We start from the raw sequence: 20,774 nt of genomic DNA, 5'->3' as shown, positions 1-20,774 counted from the left end.
GGCTGTTCCGTGAAAGATGGAGCAAGCTTGTTTTCTCCTTCCCCGGCGGGTAGGACTTGCACCAATGGCTTCAAGTTGAAAGAAAGGAGCTTCCGACTAAACACTGGAAAGAAATGTCTGACAGTAAGAACTTTTTCAAGAATGGAAAAGTCTTCCTTGGAAGGTGGTGGACTCCCCGTCGTTGGGAGGTTTTTAAGCAGAGATTGGATGGCCATATGCCATGGTTGCTTTAGCTGAGATTCCTGCATTGCAAGGAGTTGGCCCTTGGGATCCCCTCCAACTTGACAATCCTATGAATCAGAATGTAAGCTCCTTAAGGGGAAGAGATCTGCCTTTTTGCTTGAGTTTGTCAAGCGCTGGTGGCGCGGTGTAAATAAATAAATAAATGGATATGGGGTGCTGCTGTCCCCATGGTCCCCGGAGACGATGGCATCCAAGCGTGGACCTAAGCCCTTTGCAGCCAATCCAGACACTGAGCAAGTCAAGAGACAACAGAAGGGGTCTGATTCCAGAGCAACTGAAATCTCACCGGCATGATTAGCACTGTGAGCCCAGCCATTGCCAAGTCATCCTTTGGGTCCCTCCAAAGAAGTCAGTTGGGGCTGGTGAGCATAGATGAAGCAAGCAGCCACAGATATTTGGCACCGAAAAAAATACAGAAGCTGTCACAAGGCTGAGCCAGAGGGCTTGCATTTCAACCAAGAAGATGAGAATGGGTGGCAGAGGTCAGGGGCTGAAGTGGGAGAGGTCAGCCAATGGACAGGGGTCAGGAAGAGGTCCTTTCCTGACCTCCCATGCAGGCTGACCTTCGGCCGCAGCTGAGGAGTCTCTTGAGAGGCAGAAGAGATACTGCCTCTCCACAAGTCCTGCCTGTTATAGCAGTTCTGTTTGTCAGAGGGGAGCCAGAGTGTGAGCACATCGCAGGCATGCAAGAAGCATCAAGGATACACCAGGCCATAGTTTTGCAGTACAGTATCTGCTTAGCATGCAGAAGGTCCCAGGATGGATCCCCAGCAACTCCAGTCAGCACTTGGAATGCCCCATACCTGAAAGTGTGGAGAGCCACTGCCACTAAGAGTAAACGGTATTGAGCTAGATGGGACAGTACAAGGAAGCTTCCTACATTTCTGTGAACTGAGAATTGGAGCAGCAGCCTAGACCATTTTCATTCCATTACGGCAGCCTTTCCTGGAAATGGACACTGATTAATGTCCCTTCTTTGATGGCAACATCTAAAACTATAAACCTTCTCCTTATTTCCTTTCCTTTCCAGCAATGTGTTGAAGAAGCAGTCAGTGAGAACTGTTTCATCCAAGCTGCTGTACCTCTTCCAAAATGTCCACAAAACTTTCAATAACACCCACCCACACTTAGTAAAGGTGATCTGCACAAGACTTAAGAACCTTACTGTAAGTGTCACTACCTTTCCTGGTCTCTCAACACATCAACCAGGGACCCTGCGTTCCTCAAACTCAACTGGAGAGGGGGGCCCTCAAAGCTGCCTCTGGCCTGGTGCCGTCTGGGGTCCTGCCAGCTGAGCAATGGAGGGAGGAGCACACCCCTGGCTGATGAGCAAAGAGGAAAGCTGGCTCTAGACTAAACCAGGAGCAGACAGAAAGCCATCAAAGCTCTCTTCTCTCCACCCCCTGCCAACTCTGAAGGGTTCTCCCCCTTGAATCAGAGGGAATGAGTCACTCAACCACATTAGCCAGACTTTCTGCAGTGGGGCTGGATGCCACCAACACCATTGTGACAGTCACTTCTCCTCTCTGTTACTTTAAACTGCCCTGCAAAAGACCCCTCTGCTTCAGCCACTGCTCTTTACTGCACCTTTGGTACCACTGGATTTCCCTAGTCCCATTCCATCTGCTCTTGGGCAGCCTCCAAAATCTACTCCAAACAACCCCATCCGTGTCTTGCTCTCTTTAAGATGGAGTATAGTATCTCAGAAACAAGTCTCATCAATGTTGTGCACAGTGCTTTGCAATTAATTTATTTCATAAATACACTGCTTGATTGCAAAGAAAACCCCCTCAAAACATTTTACAAAAGGTAAAATAGTAAAATCAAGAAAAATGTACAGCCACACTTTAAAACATACAAAAGTTAAAATACTGCAACAAATTAAAATTGCCCCAACTTCCTAAGCATCTGGGTAGGCTTGTCCAAGCAGGAATGTTTTTAGCAGGTGCCAAAAAGAGGACACTGAAGGCGCTTGCTTGGTCTCAATAGGCAGGGAGCTCCAAAATGCAGGTGCTGCCACAGTAAAGAATTGAGTTCTTACAAATGTGGAACGGGGATTATGTGGCACCTGCCATAGTGCCAGTTCCACCGATGGAAGTGGTCAAATGGGTCCATGTAAGGCAAGGCGATCCCGTAGGTAAAGTGGTCCCAAGTTGTTAAGGGCTTTTGACACTCAATAACTTAACCATAATTGTGCAGGACAAAGGTATCCTCTGGAAATCCTTTTTATTGCACATTCAAGATGCTTTGTGTCCACAGTGCTATACTGGGTTGACCACACGGACCTGCTTTCAATACTGTTCTTGCAAAGGTTTCAGGACACATTTAATTTCCAATCTGTGCACCCTACTGCTGAATTCCTGTAACTTTTCATATCACAAATGGTCTGGGTTTTAAGTTGATGCACTGTAGCCCCTCTGGGTGGCAATAATCAGCATTCAAAATTAGCCGAGCGGAAGTTGCATTTTGCGACTGGCTGGCACCTAGCATCTCCACCCAGTGGCGTAGCGTGGGTTGTCAGCACCCGGGGCAAGGCAAGTAATTTGCGCCCCCTAACCCATGGATTTGCGCCCCCTAACCCTAACCCCCAGATGTTGCGCCCGGTGCGGCTGGCTCCCCCTGCACCCCCCACGCTATGCCACTGTCTCCACCTGCCTGGGCAGGTGATTCAAGGGGTCTGCAGGTTAGTGCAGCAGCAAAAGACACATCTTTTGCTACTGCGCTACCCCGCAAAACAGCTGATTCACCCGTAGCGCAGCAGCAAAAGACAAGTCTTTGTTTTTTGCTGCTGCCGCACTGCCACTCAAATCAGCTTTTTTTGGGAGTAGCGCAGTAGTAAAAGATTCATCTTTTACTGCTGCGCTACCCTGCAGACCCCCTGAATCATCCAGCAGCAAAAAATAAAAATACTGCTGTCTTTAAAAAAGAAATCCCCCCCCACACAAATGGTAACTAAACATTCTGTTTTAGCACCCGCAATCCAGGTCCCAGGAGCCATATGGCTCCTAGCTTTTGTATCCCAGTTTCTAACCCTGCCCTGTGTTTGATATTAGCCAAGCATTTTGCACCTGGCTTTTGACCACTTGCGACCAAGTGAAGATGCCTGGGCACCAGGATGGCACCTGACATCTCCACTATCTGGGGATCATTGGATCTGCACTGTTTTCACACACTAATGCCCCACCCTGTAGAATTCTATCAATTATATTTTATCTGCACAATTGGAATGAATTTCTGGAACCAAAATGCTTTTTCTGTGCAGCCTGAGCAGGAGCAGTCACCATCAAGAAAAAGAGGTCAGTAACAACCTCCCCTCTGCAAACAAGTCACACTGCAATCAACTGAACGTAGCCCGCCAAGCTCAGGACCCCCTAACCTCTTGCATTATCAATACAAATAAATAAATAAATACATAAACAAAGGACCTACCAATGTGATACTGACACAACCGCCCTACACTAATAATACGCAATAGAACGAAAGAACAATACCCCATGTCTCCTTCCCTCAAATGCAAGATGTCTATGGCAAAAATGTCAATCACTAAATGTGAACCAACTCTGAAAAAACTACAAATCGAAAGTGGAGACAACTGATGTACCTTCTCTTTTCTGTTTGTTTTGTAACACAAAAAAACTTTTAATAAAAACTAGGAATAGAACAATATATATGTGTGGACGGCCCCTGGATCAAGTGACTTTTCTTCTTTAAGTTCTCAAAGCTCTTAACTGAGCTCAAGGTTGTCATCTGAACAAGCCAGATGTTTACTGATCAATCACCATCAGTCCACCCTTTGAAAAATATGACTTTAGAGCCCTCTTGCCCCAAAATGGAAACGAGATGTTCCGTTTTGGTGAACATAACCTTGGTTTAAGGTGCCATTGGGTGCCTAGCTTATATATCTGAGTTTCTAACGCTGCACCCACCATAAAATAGCTCAGGATTGTCTACATCGATTCTCAGCAGCTCTGTGGGATTTCAGACCAGGAGTCTTTTCAGGCTCTACCTGGAGGTGCCAGAGATCAAACCTAGAACTGAATATTCAAATGCAAAAGACAGCAGCTCCTGCACCTTCAGCTGTTGCCCAGAAGAGGGAATTTCAAAAGTTGGAGCTTCCCGGGCAAACTAAAGCCTCTGAAATTCCTCCTTCAACAAAAATGCAGGAGCCCTGTTCACTTTTATGTCTTGCCACCCTAACCTGGCACCTTCTGCTGGCAAAACAAGTGCTCTACTACTGAGCTACAGCCGTCCCTCTACCCCATGGGCCTAGAACCCACAGCCTTGTGGTTTTAACAGCAACATGCCCCTACCCTACCCACTGAACTACCAGACCCAGTGGAGCCTGAAGCTATACAGTGTATTTGTATACTCAGCAGCAGCTGCTTGCTCTGGTTTGGAAGCAGTTTCTTTGTAAAATTGCCATAGTTCCCCCACCCCCAGCTTAAATAAAAACTTAATACAACGTCTTTCAGTGGATCTGGTTGTACTTATTATTGGAATAGCTGCCACATTCAGACACATTTACTATCTGGATAGGCACAGAAGAGGAGAAGGAAGGAAAGGAAGCAATAAACTGGATTTGTGTGTCCATGCACATACATTTACATGCACGCGCACCAACTTCAACATGCACACATCCTCCTCCCAAAAGCAGAGACTTAACTTCCCCTGGGCGGGGGAAGATCTATTGTGTGTGTATTGCAATGTACACTCAGTGTTTTTCTGAGAGACAAAAGGAGGACAGTGATTTAGCAGGGACAGGAACCATAAAACAGGGACAGTTGGCGCTGAAGCACCAGGCTTGCTTAGCCTGCCAGGAAGTGAATGCTGTGTACAGAACCCACCCCTTGCACCAACCAACCCTTCCTGCAATAAAAAAGCTAATGCTGTCACTTTCCGCCCTGGAATCTCGGCAAGGAACTTTGTTTTGGCAATCCATAAAAAGGTCACATTTGCAAGAGCTGCAAAGAGTTTTGCACTTTTTCCTTTTTTTTAAGCTATGGCTCAGTGGAAGAATATATGCTTACCATGTATAAGTCCCAGATCCAGACCCCTGCAGTTTAAGAGACCTCAGGGAACGGAGCTGAGCAGACACCTCTGCTGGAGATATTGGGAGAGATGCTGCCAGTCAAGAGTAAATAACACTGAGCTAGACTCTGTATAAAGCAGCTTTTGATATGTATTTATGTTTGTTATCTGTAGTTGATAAGAACCTATTTCCAATTGTCTCCAGAGTCTTGGAGGGCTTATCACATCTTACCCTAAGTCTCTTGTTTCGTTCCGACATTTCATCCTATGTTACAATGGTTGTGAACAAAGATCCACCAGTGTTTGCGGGGGTGGGGGTGGGGGGAGCACAAGAAACATTTGGACTTTTTACTGGAAAAGTACCTTTTTCACGGAGCTGGGGGAGAATCATGGACTTGGTCCTCTTTTTTTCTATAGAGGACTTCTGTAGCAAGGGGACAACCTCTGTGAAGAGCATCATGTGTGTCTACACAGAAGATCTAGTACCATTGAGAAAATGGGTTGCCATTATGTAGCAATGCCTGACATTACTGCATTTCAAGGAAATCAAGCCATGTCATTCAGGACAGCCAATGAGACCCCACTCAAAGCATGGAATGATGCTATATGACCATAACACACGACATCAGGACATTACAAAGGACTCATCCATTTAGAACACACAAACTGAAAAACAAATATTTTGAAAGAAGCAGGGGTTGGGGGAGCAAACAAATTACTTTTTAGGGATTGCCTCTAAGCTGTTAAGAAAAGCCTACATCTAAGAGGCTGCATTTGTTTCCCTACAACTGTACACAGCTGAGACCACGACACACATGTAGAGCAGGAGCTTGAGAAGAGTGATTTTGAGCCTCTGCAGGCTGCTGTTGGTGGGCTTTTTGCTGCATATAATGCAACATCTTTTGGTGCAACAATACACATTATGGCTGTCAGGAAAAGTACTCCTGCACTAAAGCAACAAACACAGAACATCACCACCAGCAAAATTTCTAGTACATTTACATTAGTCCAGCAGAAACTTACAGGATCACGCACTGATTGAAAATGAAGCAGTTTCTCCACCTTGAAACAGTATTGAAGGAGGAATTGCCTAAAACCTCCCCGATAATCACCATGAGGAAAATAACATTTGGAGGGGCCTTTTGAGGGAACAATCCTCTGCTAATTCTGAACTGCCCTTGACCCAGACAGAATGAGCATAACTACATCTTTACTAATACCTTGAACCAGAGATATTTAACATCTCTGAGGGATCCTTGTGGGCCAACTGCCAACTCTTTAGGGTTCAATGCACGTCCCTCCTGTCTCCTGTCCAAATCTAGATCCTAGACCAAAATCTTTTGCCAAGAATTTCAAGCAACAGCCTGGACAAAGACATGCATGGAATGTTCTTTGTCCCTTTCACTTTACATAATTAATTAGTGACTGCTACTCAGATGCCAAGCCAGCCATTGTGAACTTGTGCAGTACCTGGAAAGGTTGCCACTTCTTAGCAATGACTTAGCAGAGAAATCATCTTCATGGCCCAATGTTGATCTGTTCAAACCTTGTGTCTTGTGCTCAGAATTATAAAATGCTATGAAATGGGCTGCCTGACCAGGAGACCCCCACTGAGCTCTGCAATGTGCATCAGTTAGGACCATCTTGCTGGCTGGATTGTTTCTAGGGAGCCAACCATGGTGGGTTTGTGGTCACTGCACACCTGCTCCAGCTGCTTAGGCAGACACTTCTTTGTCTCAGCCTTGATTTTCTGCAGCTTCGGGCCCCTCAAGTGCAGTATGGAAACAGAGAAGAGGGGAAGCGGAAGATCAGCAGAAAGGGGAGGGCTGTTGGGCATTGCAGCTGAATTTGCTGGTCCTTACCTAAGAGCCCTGGAATCAGTCAAGGAGCAAAGGCTGTCTGGAAGCTCAAATGGAAGACCAAGTGCTTGCTCAGAGACACAGAACCTGCTGGAGTCAATTCCCATCAGCCCAAGCCAACATGGCGAATGGCAGGGGATCATGGGAGTTGTAGTCCAGCAATAGTCTGGAGGGCACCAGGTTTTCCCAGGGACAGGGGTGTATAGGGTGTTAGGGTAGTGTTTCTGGTGGGGGACACATTGTACTCCTTCTGGGGTGGTCTGCCCACCTTTGGTCCCCACCCTGCACTCAGCTCCCCTGTGGCTCCTAGAAGCTGCCAGCATGCGACAGCAGCCACACCCCAGGAATGGCTTCGACTGGCCGGCTAAACCAGCTGAGGGTAGCTGATGGGTCTCAATCCCTCAGTGAGTTAGGAACTTGCCCTGCATGCAAAGGCAGGCTCTGGTGGATTGAGCGGACCAATAGTGGGTCCAACAGTCAAGAAGGCAACATGTGTTGTAGAGGGAAGTGAGGGGCAAGTGGGGCTTGTCAGCCTGGGAATCTGGCCCACCAAACAGAAAGAAATGCTGATCCTAAACCTCTGCTGCCTTGTGGGATATCTTCAGAATAAAAGGCTAGGTTTTCCAGATTGGAATCCCTAAGGCGATTGGATGGTGCCTTGCACACCTCCTTCCTGCAGCCCAGCTGGTGCCAATTGTACTGCTTTCAGCAATGCCGAAAGGGGGAAGATCATCTGGGCAGGGCAGGACCTCCACACACACTGTCCAGGCTTGCATCCTGGGGGGGGGGGCACTTCAGTGCTGCTAACACAGCAGTTTAATTTCATCCCTGGAAGCTCCCTCCCTCCATTGTCTCTCAAGACAGATGGATGCCCACAACTCCAGGGGCCTCAAAATAGCACCCATGCTCTCTCTGCCACGGCCTCATTTTATCTTCACAGGCCTGATCCTAAGCTACTGTCAGACTGTCCCCATTCCACACTTGACAGACAGATATTATTAACTCAGATCCCTATTCTATTCCAGAGCTGGGGAACTTGTGGCTGTTCAGATGCAGTCCCGGCCTGATCTAAGGTGGGTCACAACAGCACCACTATCAACATACAAATATATCTCGGGGTGGAAAACTTACGGCTCTTTGGATATTTTTGCAATCTAACTCCCATCAGCCCCATACAGCATGGCCAATCACCAGGGGTGGTGGGAGATGAAGTCTAACAACTTCTGGAGAATCACATGTTCCCTATCCCTGCTCTATTCTTTCTTGGTAACACCAGCATCATACAAGGAGGTGTGAGTGAGAGAACTCATTGCACTCTCTTCTTGACTACTGCCATGAAGAAAACTAAACAAGCATCCAGATGAAAGATAAAGCAAACTGGAGCACAGAACTGTCCTATCCACTCATTATCAAGAGTCACTACAAATGTGACAAAAAAGAGAACCCCACGTGTGGGATAAATAACATGCAACCAGTGCACACATTATGGCTGGTATATGTGCAATGTGCTACTGAAGGCTGTCCCACCCACCCCTGTAAGCAGCCTGTGGCTTTCCAGTCTGCATGCACATTGCAGCCTATGTGCAAACATCACACATAAAGATCCACAAGCAGGGCTGCATCTTATTTCCTGCATGCAAATGCATCCCGTATATAGGAATGTTATCGCATTTGAGCCAGCCACTGTGCTTGCTAAGCACAGCTGAAAGATCCTCACTCCAAAGTCTGCTTTGGATCTCAAAACACCCTGCTAGTACTCCAAAGACCATCTTGTTTCCTGTGGAGAAGCCTGCACCAGGCCACGGTGGCGGTGGCGGAGAAAACACATCACACACAGCACCGTGCTTTGGCTTTCAGGCAGCCTTCCTAGAAAGTGGGAGCCCGAAGAATCAAGTTGCTGCACATGCCAGCCCATCCCTGCTGAGGCACGAAGGGCCAGGACTCCTGGGATCTATCTCTGTCTCTTGGGGAGAGGAGAGGGCCTGGCGGTGTCAGTGTCTGGCTCAGAGCCAGGGCTCAACACCAAGCAAGGCAGCCTGCCAGATGCCCAGGACGACTGGGCTCTTTCTGAGCAGCGTAATGTTGGGAAGGATGCTGCATTTGCTTCTTGCAAGCTCACAGAGGGCAGAGCCCAATGAGAACTTCTCCAGACAAGTGCAAGCACTACTGGGAACTGCCTGAAAAGGAACAGCCACCAATTCATATCTGGAATCTGGCATGATGTCACATTAAGTTCCATTTCTGCCCCTCGGCTGCGGGTGGACATCTGACTGAAGGGCGCCTCATTTGCTTCTGCTTGTGTGACAGTGTTACTGGGATGGTATGGATTAAATGGGGGAAATGGGAGGGCATGGGGAGTTTCACCAATCTGGGAGGAGCTAATTTCCCCTTCCTCCCCGCAAAAAACAACTCGTTGACAAAGAGAATGCAGATAGGCAAGTCCTGAGGGCATGATGGGATTGGTGTCAGCACCTGGCATGCTGGGGCAGCTGCCAGGGCCCCAAAAACCTTGGCAGGGGCCAAAGTGATGCCTCCCTTACTTGTTATTTTTCTGGACCAGCACACCCATCAGCTGGATCTAGTCACCAGGCCAATTTCCTGCAAAGTCCCCAACCTAGCATCACTCTGGGTAACCAAGCTGCTACCTTCCAGATGTTGCTGGACTCCTCCTTCCATCAACAGCAACCAGCGTGGCCAATCATCAGCAATGAGAGGAGCCGCAGAGTCCAGCGACATCTGGAGGATAGTGTTGGCTGCGGAGCATTGTGGGAAATTAAAAGAGCGTCCACACCCAGGCTGCTCAGCATTGCTTGGCATTCTCAGAGCCCTTTCAAACCTGGAACCAGCCCTGGCTGCATGGAACCAGATGCCAGTAAGTGAGAGGCCCACCCCCACCACCTTGTGAGATGTAATGTAGTGGGTAGAGTGATGGGCTTACACTGGGGAAAACATGAGCTTAATTTTTACAAATGCTCACTTGGTTATCTCGGGCGTGGTCCCCTTCTCTTAGGCAAACCTGCCTCAAAGCGTTGTTGTGAGGATAATCTTTGGGGATGGGACCATGCATGGTGCCCCAAGTTTCTTGGAAAAGCAGCATAAATATATAGCAAAGATTGCAGCACTTAGCAAAAGATGTGGGATGGTTCACCAAGGCAATCTCAGCCAGGCCAAAAGCAGTGACTGGTGCACCTGGAACAGGAATGACCCTTCCAGATGTTGCTCGACTATACCTACCACCACCTCTCTAACCACTGGCCATGTTGGCTAGAGCTTATGGGAGCTGAAGCCCAACATCTGGAGGGCTACATGTTCCCTATCCCTGACCTCAGAGGGAGGCCATTCTTTAAACAATTTCCAGCACAAACTACACAGAATCGTGCAAGGGCCTCCTTTCCTCCAGTGACCTTCTGGCTCACTACATTAGGCTTGCAAGCTTTATAGGGTGGGGACTTTGAGCCTGGGTTTCTTAGCTCTCTTAAAGCCAACACTCTCATCACTGAACTACGCTGGCTCTTCTGAAGCATCAGGCGCCATTTGCCACATTATAAGGGCGTGTCCCGAGTACCGCTCATGGCAGATTAGTTACTGCTTTCTTTCTTTCTTTTAATGCTCAGAAACCATTCTTTCGTCTACACAATCAGGGGATGTTGAAAGAAACTTGGAAGGGTGGAGTTTTTCCTTCCCAACTCTCCTCTGGTGCACTTTTGTGAGCGAGGGGCAGCTCTCATCTCAGGGTATACAGCATATATTCCCTGTGTGTCAGTTAGAAGAGAGTGCAAACCTAGGCATGTATACAAGTTCAGAGATTTTCAAGCTGGTTGCATGCATGTTTACTTGGGAGGATGTCCCAGTGAATTAAATGGAACTTATTCCAAGCCCACTGCAAACTGCATTGCACCAGCATTTAAAGGTCCTTCTGGAAAGCTGGGCCAAAAGGAGATATTTGGGACTAAATCCACTACACAGCTAGTGGGCTCCTTTGGGTGGAAGGACAGTATATAAAATTTAAGAAATGATATATTTGAATGTGTACTGTTGGTGGCACTAGTTGAAAACCTAAGTGAAGTTAGGTAACGTATTTTTCCATGTATAAGACGACCTTTTTCTGATTTTTTTGTGATAAATTGAGGGTCCTCTTAATACGGGTTAATATGCTAAGTAAGCAAGGGCTGGTGCTGCGGCAGTAGCAGGGAAATGTCAGAGAGGAGGCTGCTTAGCCGCTCTTCCCGGCTTAGAAAAAGTATTTGGTGCCACTATGCGGTGTATTACTGGGGGCTCATTGAAAAGCTGCTCAACAGCTCAGCGAACTTACAAAAGAATAAATAGGGGTCGTCTTATACATGGGGTTGAGTTATATATGGAAAAATACAGTAATTTTAGACCACAGATTTATTAGTTGTAATGGGGAAGCCCTTAATTAAACATTTCAATTATCACGTCCTGATCTAATGGCAGGGGTGCCAACTTGAATAAAATATTGGAGGGGCAGGGAAGCCCTGTCCCACATAGGGCCGTCTTTAGCGTATGCGGCACCGGGGTGCAAAAAACTGCCCAGCGTCCCCAAGGAGAGCATTTCCCACAGAGGCTTGGGAGGGAAGCTGTGGGCCTTGTGTGAGCAGCGTGCATGCGCTGGGCAGGCCTCTCAACGGCCCACCAATCCCACGTGCGCAGGAGGGCAGCACCCGCAGCAGAAAAGCCTGCAGTGCTCCGATGGGCTCTGCTCTGCTCGGCAGCGGCTGTCAGCTGGCCTGGCTCTTCAATCCCCGGACTCCAAATCTCGGGCCCAGACTCTGGGCCTGGCGCCCCTAAGAGCCTGGCGCCCCTAAGAGCCTGGCGCCCGGATGCCCTGCACCCCTAGCGCCTATGGGTAAGCCGGCCCTGGTCCCACATAATAAATCACATGTCATGGCACACACACAACATTGGAATGGCAATGCCCACCAACGGGGGGGGGGGGTTGGCTCTTTCATTGAATTTTTTTTTGGGGGGGGGCTTGACACCTCTGTCTAATGGCACCACTGGAACATCCCACCCACTTGCGCAGCAGCAGCTCAGTTGGGAGGTGGAAGAAGTTTCTTACGTGCACATGTGCCCCCACCTGTTCTCCCCTTTGTGCCACATGACCCACCCCACCTCTGACTTGCGCAAGCCTTCCAGACTTCTGGTGTGTGCACAAGCAGGAGGAGCTGCCCTACTCAGCTTGCCCCTCCTTGTCACAGGCGGAGAGATATTCAGGCACAATATTCCCACTGTCTCAGGCAGCATCCTTTCTTTTCTGATGACCATACCAGGATGCGGATGTCTCCTCGACACCCGACCCTCCAGATGCCTTGAACATCCTGGCCAGAGAGGAAGGGGATCTGAGCATGCTTTCTTCTGCTAGACGCCCTCCGCATGGGCAAGTCTGGCCGTCAAGTCCAGGGTGGATTAGCTGGATGCTCTGCTCATCAGCCACCACATAAGCTGCTTTATACTGAATCAGAGCACTGGCCTATCCAGCTCAGTACTGTCTACACTGACTGGCAGCAGCTCCCCTGGGGGTTTCAGAGAAGCAGTCTTTCCCAGCCCCACTGAGGATGCTAAAGAATGAACACCTGGGACCTGCTGCGTCCAAAGCAGATGCAAATAAGGCCCCTCTCTCAAATGTGGGAGAGGAATCCAGAGCAGGATCTTCAGCATTTTGCCTTGCCAAATTCCTCCCCACCCACCTGCCCTTTCCCCCAAAACACCATATGAAAAGACTGAGTGGAGCAAGGAAAGTAAGTACAGTAACTTTGCTACTTCACTAAGCACACCTGTGTGTGTGTGTGTGTGTGTGTGTGTGTGTGAGAGAGAGAGAGAGAGAGAGAGAGAGAGAGAGAGAGAAGAGAAACAATCAGGCTCCCACCCTCCTCCTCCGCTTTGTCCCAAGCTAGAGACCCACTTCCCTAGTCCTGGTCCCGACAAAAGGTTTGGTACCGACTGTGCGTCTCTCTCTCTCTCTCTCTCTCTCTCCACCCCCAACTCCAGCTCATTCAACCCCAAGCCGACCCCCTTCTTCTGTTCTCCCCCCCCCCCCCAATCTCTGGAACAAGAGCGGCGGGACGGAGCTCCGATTACAGGAAATGCTTCGTTGGGAGCCTGTTGGGGGCGCACGGAGAGCGGCGAGGCGAGGGGGGCGCGCACGGAAAATCCTCCCGTCTCGCCTGCGGCGGGCTGGGCCAGCGCGCGTCTCTCCCGCGGAACAGCAGCAGCGGCGGCGCCGTTGCCCAAGGGGAGTGCGCGGGGCGGAGATCCCGAGTAACGGGAGCGGGCTGGGAGGAAACGCACCAGGCGGGGCACGGTGGGTCTGCAACCACTTAGTGGGGCTGGGAAGAGGGAACGGGCGGCGGGCCAGCCGAGGGAGGGGGGGGGCGTGATTTGTGGAGTCGTGCGGGGCGGGGGGGGAGTGGAGAGAGAGAATACACTTTCCGAAGCCAATTCAATCGGAGCCAATTCCATTTCGTTTCCCTTTCTAACTTCTTATCCAAGCTTTGCTAAATCTCCTGCACCTTGGAAGATGTGCGCGCACGTCCCTCGATCAAGTATCCCCACCTCCACTCCCATTTTCACAGACAACCCGAGTCCCCGGATTAATGCGGGGGTGTATGTGAAGAGAGTGAAAGATGTCCCGCTATGCCCCTCCGCAAAAAATATACACCCACCAAGTGTGTCCCCCGGCCCTTGCCTCGCCTTACCTCTGCGCGTCCGGGAGGTAAAAGTCCACCGAGAAGCCAAAGGAGCTGCCGGGGGGGCCGCGGAAAAGCGCCGGCGCCTCGGCGTCCAGGTTGAAGCCCCAAGCGCAGGGCACGCCGAAGAGGAACAGCAGGGCCCGGGGCAACATAGCTGGGCTGGGGGTGCGGGCTGGAGAGAGGCGGGCTCGGTGGATGGGCTGAGAGGCCGGAGCAAAATCCCAGCCGGCGCTCCGGATGGTCGCTCGCCCAAGTCTTCTTTCTCCAACCCGCCCGGAACGTGAGTGCTCCGGAGGCTCGCCGCCTCCCCTCCCTCCCTCCCTTGCCCGGGAATGACTCACAAAAAGGAGGAGCCTCCCGCCCGCCCGCCCGCCCGCCCCCACCTCAACGGGACAGGGGGTGGGCAGGATGGATCTCATTAAACTGCCAGCGCTGCGAATTTTGGAGGGGAGCCAGGAACAGCTCTGATGAATATTTGGAAAAAGTTTTGAGTTCTAGATTTGGCTTTAAACTCCCACACACACCTAAAAACACACACAACAACAACCACGCGCGCGCGCGCACACAAAGCGAGTTCTCCCCCCAAAAAATTAACTGCTCCGTTTTGCAAGCGGCGGTAAAGTTCTCCGGTTTTGCAAGAATTGATGATGTCACATTGGGGTTTTCCTTGCTTGAAGGAAATCGAGCACTCTGTGCCAATTTTTTTGGGTCGAAAGGGTTTGGTTGTGATTGGTTGCCCTGCGTTACCATGAAAACGCAGTTAAGAGTCAACCGAGTGAAACGAAATTTAATAAACCGAGTCAGGTTTTAACTCCCCGCCCCTTAAATAAAAATCTAGAGGGCTGTGTTTGAATTGGACAGGGGTTTTTTTTCGGGGGGTGTTGCTGGAGCAGAGGGATGCCCCCAAATCCTAAAGTGTTCGGATAACCAGGAGCTCGCATGGAGGAGAGTGCCATTTGCATGACGATGGGGATCTAGACAATCTGATCACTGTATTAAACGCATGTGTCTAATAACCAGATTTGGACAACCCTGCCCACTCCCTTGCACCAAGTTTTCTCTCCCAATGATACATTCGCTGACTTAAACGCATTTGAACGATCAGTCAGCCCCCAGTGGCTCTGTTCACAGGTCATCTCACTTCCTGTTACCCTCCAAGTGTTGTTGGATTCCAGGGGCAAGGCTGCATTCACACTGTGCTCAGCTTGAAGGAGCATGTGAAGCACCCCCCACAGAGAATTCTGGGCACTGTAGTTTATCCAGTACACTGGTACCTCGGGTTAAGTACTTAATTCGTTCCGGAGGTCTGTTCTTAACCTGAAACTGTTCTTAACCTGAAGCACCACTTTAGCTAATGGGGCCTTCCGCTGCCACTGCACCGCCGGAGCATGATTTCTGTTCTCATCCTGAAGCAAAGTTATTAACCCGAGGTACTATTTCTGGGTTAGTGGAGTCTGTAACCTGAGGCACCACTGTAGTTTATCACCACGAATGCCTCCCTTGTTCTCTTATAACAACAATGGCGCCCACCTGAGAGGGGCCAGAGCTGAGTCCGGTGAGTTCCAGCTGATAGAAAGCCCTGAGATTATCCCTTGCAGAGTTGCAATCCCCACCAGCCCTTCACAAACTACAGTGCCCAGGATTCTCTGAGTGAAAATGTGTGCTTTAAAAGTACAGTGTGCACACAGCCCAAGGCATCCAAATCCTTCTATTTGGAGAAGCCATAGTTCACTGAGCTAGGCACCCTCTCCTTTAATCAGTGCAAGGATACGAAACCTACATAGCCCTTCAGATGTCTTTGGACTACAGTTTCCATCATCTCTGATCTTTGGCCATGCCTAGTGGGGCTCGTGGGAGGGGGAGTCCCAACCACATCTGAGAGGCAGAGATGGTTAACAGCTCCCAGGTTAAAATCCTATGCACACTTTTTCTGAATGAGGTTCTGAGCAGACATATAGTGCTGTCAGATTTTGATCTGTTTAAAATTGAGATTTGGGAATATTATTTATTTATAAAAAATAACAATAAAATAAAAACAATACACTAACTTCCTAAGAGGTCTCCTTGGTTTAAAACTTTAAAAAAGAAGTGAGGCTTTTTCTAATGCTTCATCACACACATCATTACATCTATAGCCTTGTTATGAGGGAACTGACAATGGTACTCTGCACATGCTTAGGGGCACTCCAGGACTGAGTCCCTTTGTTCCAATTAAGTTTTACTGTATTCAGCATAAGGAAGGAAGTTTGGTCAGATTGGAAAACCCTTATTTATCTTCGGATTCAGGAATTTACCTCTTATCAAGGCAGAATTGGAGTTGGTTAAACCAGTAACTAATGAGACATCTCTTCTCCTGCTTCTAAATTCTACATCTAGGCAGCTGGGTTGGCAGGATGCAAGTTCTGTATAGTCCTGAAGAGGTGCAGGTGCCCTGTTTAAGTAAGGTGATGTCGGCGGTGAAGGGTACTGCTTGAATTACAGAGGAGAGGCAGAGGATGTGCAGCCCCTTGTCTAGTGCACTGCACATCCCCAGCTCCTGTTTTTAGATAGTGTTTATACCTATGACCTCACTAGCTCAGTGGCAGTGGCATGCAGTGACATTTTTCATAGAGGAACAGTTAGGGCCAGAGGCTTGTGGGGGCAATGGGGGAGATGTCGTGCACATGACCACTGCACCTCCCTCCCTGGGCTGGGCAGAAGCTTCCTGGGCTTTGGGAAGGAGGTGCCAGGCTTTAATACTTTAATATTCTAATTTACCAGGAACATTTAGAGGAGTAGCCTAGCCCCCCTAGTCCACTGACCACATGCCACTGGACAGTGAGTGAGGAACCTGTGGCTCCCAAGGTGTCGCTGGACTCCAGCTTCCATTAGCCCCAATTAGCATGGCCAATGATCAGGGTTGATGGGAGCTGGAGTCCAGCAACATCCAGTGAGCCACGGGCTAGCCACTAGGTAGCATTAGGTAGATGAAAGGCTCCTTCTCACTTCCTTTTAACTATGCTTTCCAGGCACAGGTCTGCGTTTTAAAGCTCTCTGTCTGACTGGTTTTGCTTTTGTTTTAGTCCCAGCACTTTCCCCAGGAACACCCACATTTTACCACTGCATGAGACAAATGGCTACAACTGAGCGGTAAAATGCAGGTTTTCCCAGGGAAAGTGTCAGGACAAAACACACACACTACTTTGGCACAGAATCATAGAATGGAGCTTTTAAACCCAGAACCGTGTCTAGAAACACAGCACAAAAGGAAGTGTGAGGGAGCCCTGAGGCAACTAACCCCTGTCCTCCTGACCTTGTACCTGAAATATGGAGATAATAATGTTCTGCCCTCCGGGACTGTTCTGGTGAGGCTATTCTGCTGGAATCATGTTCTGCTGAGTCTTCAGCACTTTTGGAATGAACTATCTCAATGCCAAACGTTATGACTGAAAACCCAGTGTATTCCAAGTTTTTGAGAAAGGCACTCTGCACGCATGTAGGAGGATGCCTCTTCCCTCCCTCCTTCCTTCCTTCCTTCCTTCCTTCCTTCCTTCCTTCCTTCCTTCCTTCCTTTCCGAATGACACTGTGCACAGACATTCAAAGCAGAGGAAGAGCCATAGCTCAGCGGTAGAGATTCTGCTTTGCATGCAGAAGCTCCCAGGTTCGGTCCCTGCCATCTCCTGGCAGGGCTGGGAATGTCCCTCGCCTCAAACCCTGCAGAGACATTCACGGCCAGTGCAGACCATTCTGAGGTAAGAGCCTGAATAGTCTGATCTGATCTAAGACAGGATGTGGGGTGATAGGGCATCAGAAGGCAGCAATGTTTTCCCATGCTGCTTTGCATCTGAGTCAGGTGTGGGGATCCATGGCACCTGTGTTTGGGCCACACAATCTGCAGGCTCTGGGAATAGATTCTCATACCCACCAGGCAGCCTCACAATGTTCCCCGAGGCTTTTGCCTAAGCAAATGTTTTGCAGCATTTGGAAGAGTGGGTGTGTTGCTGTTATTATTTTCCATGATCTCAGTTAGCCAGAGTCAAATGCAGAATCCTGCCTGCTGACACCCCGCCCTGGGGCTTGACTAGGAAAGGATGGACAAGCAGACAAAGCCTCGCCTGCTGGAGCTTGGAGAACTTGAGAGGAGCATCCTGTCCTGCTGGGCTGACCACTTTCTCACCTTGACTTTTCTAGCGCTAGCTCAGTCCCCCGTTTGGGGAGATCTGGGCAACCATCCATTTCTGCAGCATTCTGCCAAGTTCTCTTCTCTTTTTTTAGTCCTCCATGAGAAATAATAATAAAGAAAACACCCCATGTGAGCACGACACTCTTTCTCTCAATACGAAGTAACCCTTGGCAATCTCCTCACTTCTGGACCTAGGAGGGTCAAGGGTTGCGTCTAGGCTGCCCTGTGTGGTTTTAAGGAAAACTTTTTCAAAACTAAATGCAGGGCACTCCTTTCTCTACTGAAAATCTAAACAACTGGGGTCATTACTCATATTTTCCTTTCATGGATCCTATAGTATCCATGGGTGGTAGGCAAAATACAAAAGAAAATCTTTTCCTTTTTTCCTTTTTTATTTATACTTTTAAAATTTATACATTTCATTAATTTTACAATCTGTTTAACATTTCAAAATCTGACTTCCTTCCCCCTTTCTGTAGTTCCTTATTTTGTTTCATATCTTCTGCATATCCAAATTCATTTAATTTACTTGTTTAATTATCTACTGTAAATATATACTCTTATAAAACTGCAGGATATTACAATAATCCTGCTCATGTTTTTATCTGTTTACAATTTATCTGTTTCCATTCTTTTTTAAAGAGTTTGTTATTTTGATTTCTTATTCTTCTGGCACGTTTCACCATTTCTGCATATTCCATAAGTTTTTGTATCCATTCTTCCTTTTCTAGGACTTCTGCTTCTTTCCATTTCCTGTCATGGAGAAGAGTGCTTCACCTGTTGAATTTTCACCTGCTGTAAAGAGCCCTTGTCTACTAAAAGAAGTGACAGCAGCTTGCTCTCCCTCCCCTTGGAACTACAGATTAATCTGCAGTCCCCTTCAGGGGTTAATAATGTTAATTTAAAGTGAAGAACACAAAAAGGGGGCTGCTAAAACAAGAGAAACAAACACCCCACACCACCTTTTGAATCAGTCAGAAACTACACCCTCCCCATTCCCTTTCCAGATACTAATACCAAAGCCGGGAATTCTGGCTCCAAGTCTCTGCCCTGCCTCTGATTGTTACTGGAATGGCCTCCATAGCTCTGAAAAATGCTCTGGCAGCTCACTTGGGTGTGCCTGTTGACATTTAGGAGAAGTGATTTCATTTGTCTTATTATTTATTGATACTGAGCCATCAACATCCCTGGCACTTTTCTTTGCATGTTTCATTGATAAGTGATGTGCCTGATCATCCCGCTGCAAGGTGTTTGTCCCAGGGAGGTGATGGTCCAGTGCCAGGGGTCGTGTATGTCGGCAGAACCAGAGTCTGACCATGAACACACTAGTCAGCACAATTTCTGAGCTGCCAAGCGGGACACCAGCTGCCTGCAGGGCCTCCCCACCTTCAGGCAGGGGCTCAGCGCCCCCACCCCAAGCCTACCTTGGACAGAAGAGGCTTCCTGCATTACAATCTCATCACCAGACATGAACCATTAAATATCTTGGTGCTACGGTATGTGGGCTGAGGGCAGCTGCTCAGTTGTAACATATAGCAAAATAATAATAATAATAATAATAATAATAATAATAATAATAATAATAATTGTATACCATGTGAGTGTGTGTGTGTTAAACTTGCTATCTATGTAACTGAGGTGAGTAAACATAGTTGCAGGTAATGCGGCCCTTGGCCTCTTGCTCTCACTACTGCATTTCCATACTTACTAATAAAGAACGAGGGGTAACTCAAAAGCTTGTATGTTTACCCCTACATTAAATGAAGCTGGCTCCCCCACACAACCACAGGGCAGCATTCTAGCTATTTTGTGAGTTTCCCATCAGAGGACGGAACTCCCCCCTCATTCTGGAAGAGGGACCACTTCCCGCCAGGCTTTGTACTCCTAGGCAACTCCTTTGGAGGCACACAGTAGCAGCAAACCCTCTTTCTCTTCAGCTGCGCACACTGCTTAACGTCCCCTCACATCCGCTTCGGCTGTGGATGGCTTCATTTTCCATCTCGCCAGCCCTCCTTAACTGAGTCCAAAGGTTCTGGTTTTTGTTACTCCAACTGTCTTCTCCTCCCATCGCTGAGAGTCCCTCTGTCCTCTCTAGAATGGTTCTGGGCGGCTGCAATAAACACGCGTCTTTCCAAACGTGGCCACTAGGGGTCAGCTTCACTTGGCGCTGCAGCATGTTGACTTTCACACCTCACCCCCCATTTCCTTTGGGGGCTCAGGGTGTGGTAGATGGCATTCCACTGAGCAGCTACTCAGAGACAGCATGAAGATCTAATCTTGCTCTGGCATCCTGGGAAACCAAAGAGAAAGAAGCTGTAAGCTGCAAACAGACGTCTTTATCTATGAACCAGAATCTGAGTTAGGATTCATTTGCTTTGGAAAGCCGATACAACTGCTGTTACTTTGATACAAGGCGCTTGCGCACCCACAAAATCATTGGACCAGTGCAGATACACCCACAGTTACCACAGGTGCCTACATCTGTGCTGGGGGGGGGGGCGGTGGTGCAGAATCAATCTGCGATGAGCTTTTATTTTTGGAAGAAAGCTGCTTTCTCAAGAAGGCAGGCGGAAATATGCAGTAGGTCTTGCCTGTGTGTTGCCTGTGTAGTGTTCTAAGAATTTAAGGTCTCAAATATATAAATTAAATGTACAAGGCAAACACGTACATAAATCCATAAACCACATATTTGAAACAGTACAGTCCTGAAACCATTTTGACTCTCCCAAACTGACCAAATGTTTCTCTGCAAGGAGGGAAGAAATGAAAAA

General features: G+C 48.5%; 1 protein-coding gene and 1 long non-coding RNA gene across 4 annotated transcripts in view; one reads left to right on the top strand and one right to left on the bottom strand.

Moving 5' to 3' along the window:
• ITGA5 (integrin subunit alpha 5) overlaps positions 1–14,125 on the bottom strand; it is a 71,712-nt gene extending 57,587 nt beyond the window's left edge. Inside the window, exon 1 of one of the 2 annotated variants that reach the window (XM_079967817.1) lies at positions 13,847–14,125. In XM_079967817.1, coding sequence (XP_079823943.1) covers positions 13,847–13,992 — 146 coding nt within the window. In that variant the 5' untranslated portion in view covers positions 13,993–14,125. The remainder of the gene's footprint in view (positions 1–13,846) is intronic. The other variant, XM_079967816.1, reaches the window with a different exon arrangement.
• LOC307211350 lies at positions 12,451–19,413 on the top strand. Of its 2 annotated transcripts, none has more exons than XR_013836394.1 (3): positions 12,451–12,889; positions 18,735–19,278; positions 19,313–19,413. It is a non-coding gene; the product is annotated as an uncharacterized lncRNA (long non-coding RNA). The 2 variants fall into 2 exon arrangements; XR_013836395.1 differs by lacking the exon at positions 12,451–12,889 and adding an exon at positions 13,326–13,452 and having other exon boundaries at positions 19,313–19,411.
• The last annotated feature ends 1,361 nt before the right edge of the window (positions 19,414–20,774 follow it).

The sequence above is a fragment of the Podarcis cretensis genome, assembly GCF_951804945.1.
Source record: "Podarcis cretensis genome assembly, chromosome: 2".
Classification (NCBI taxonomy): domain Eukaryota; kingdom Metazoa; phylum Chordata; class Lepidosauria; order Squamata; family Lacertidae; genus Podarcis; species Podarcis cretensis.
This window is presented reverse-complemented; position numbering and strand designations above follow the sequence as displayed.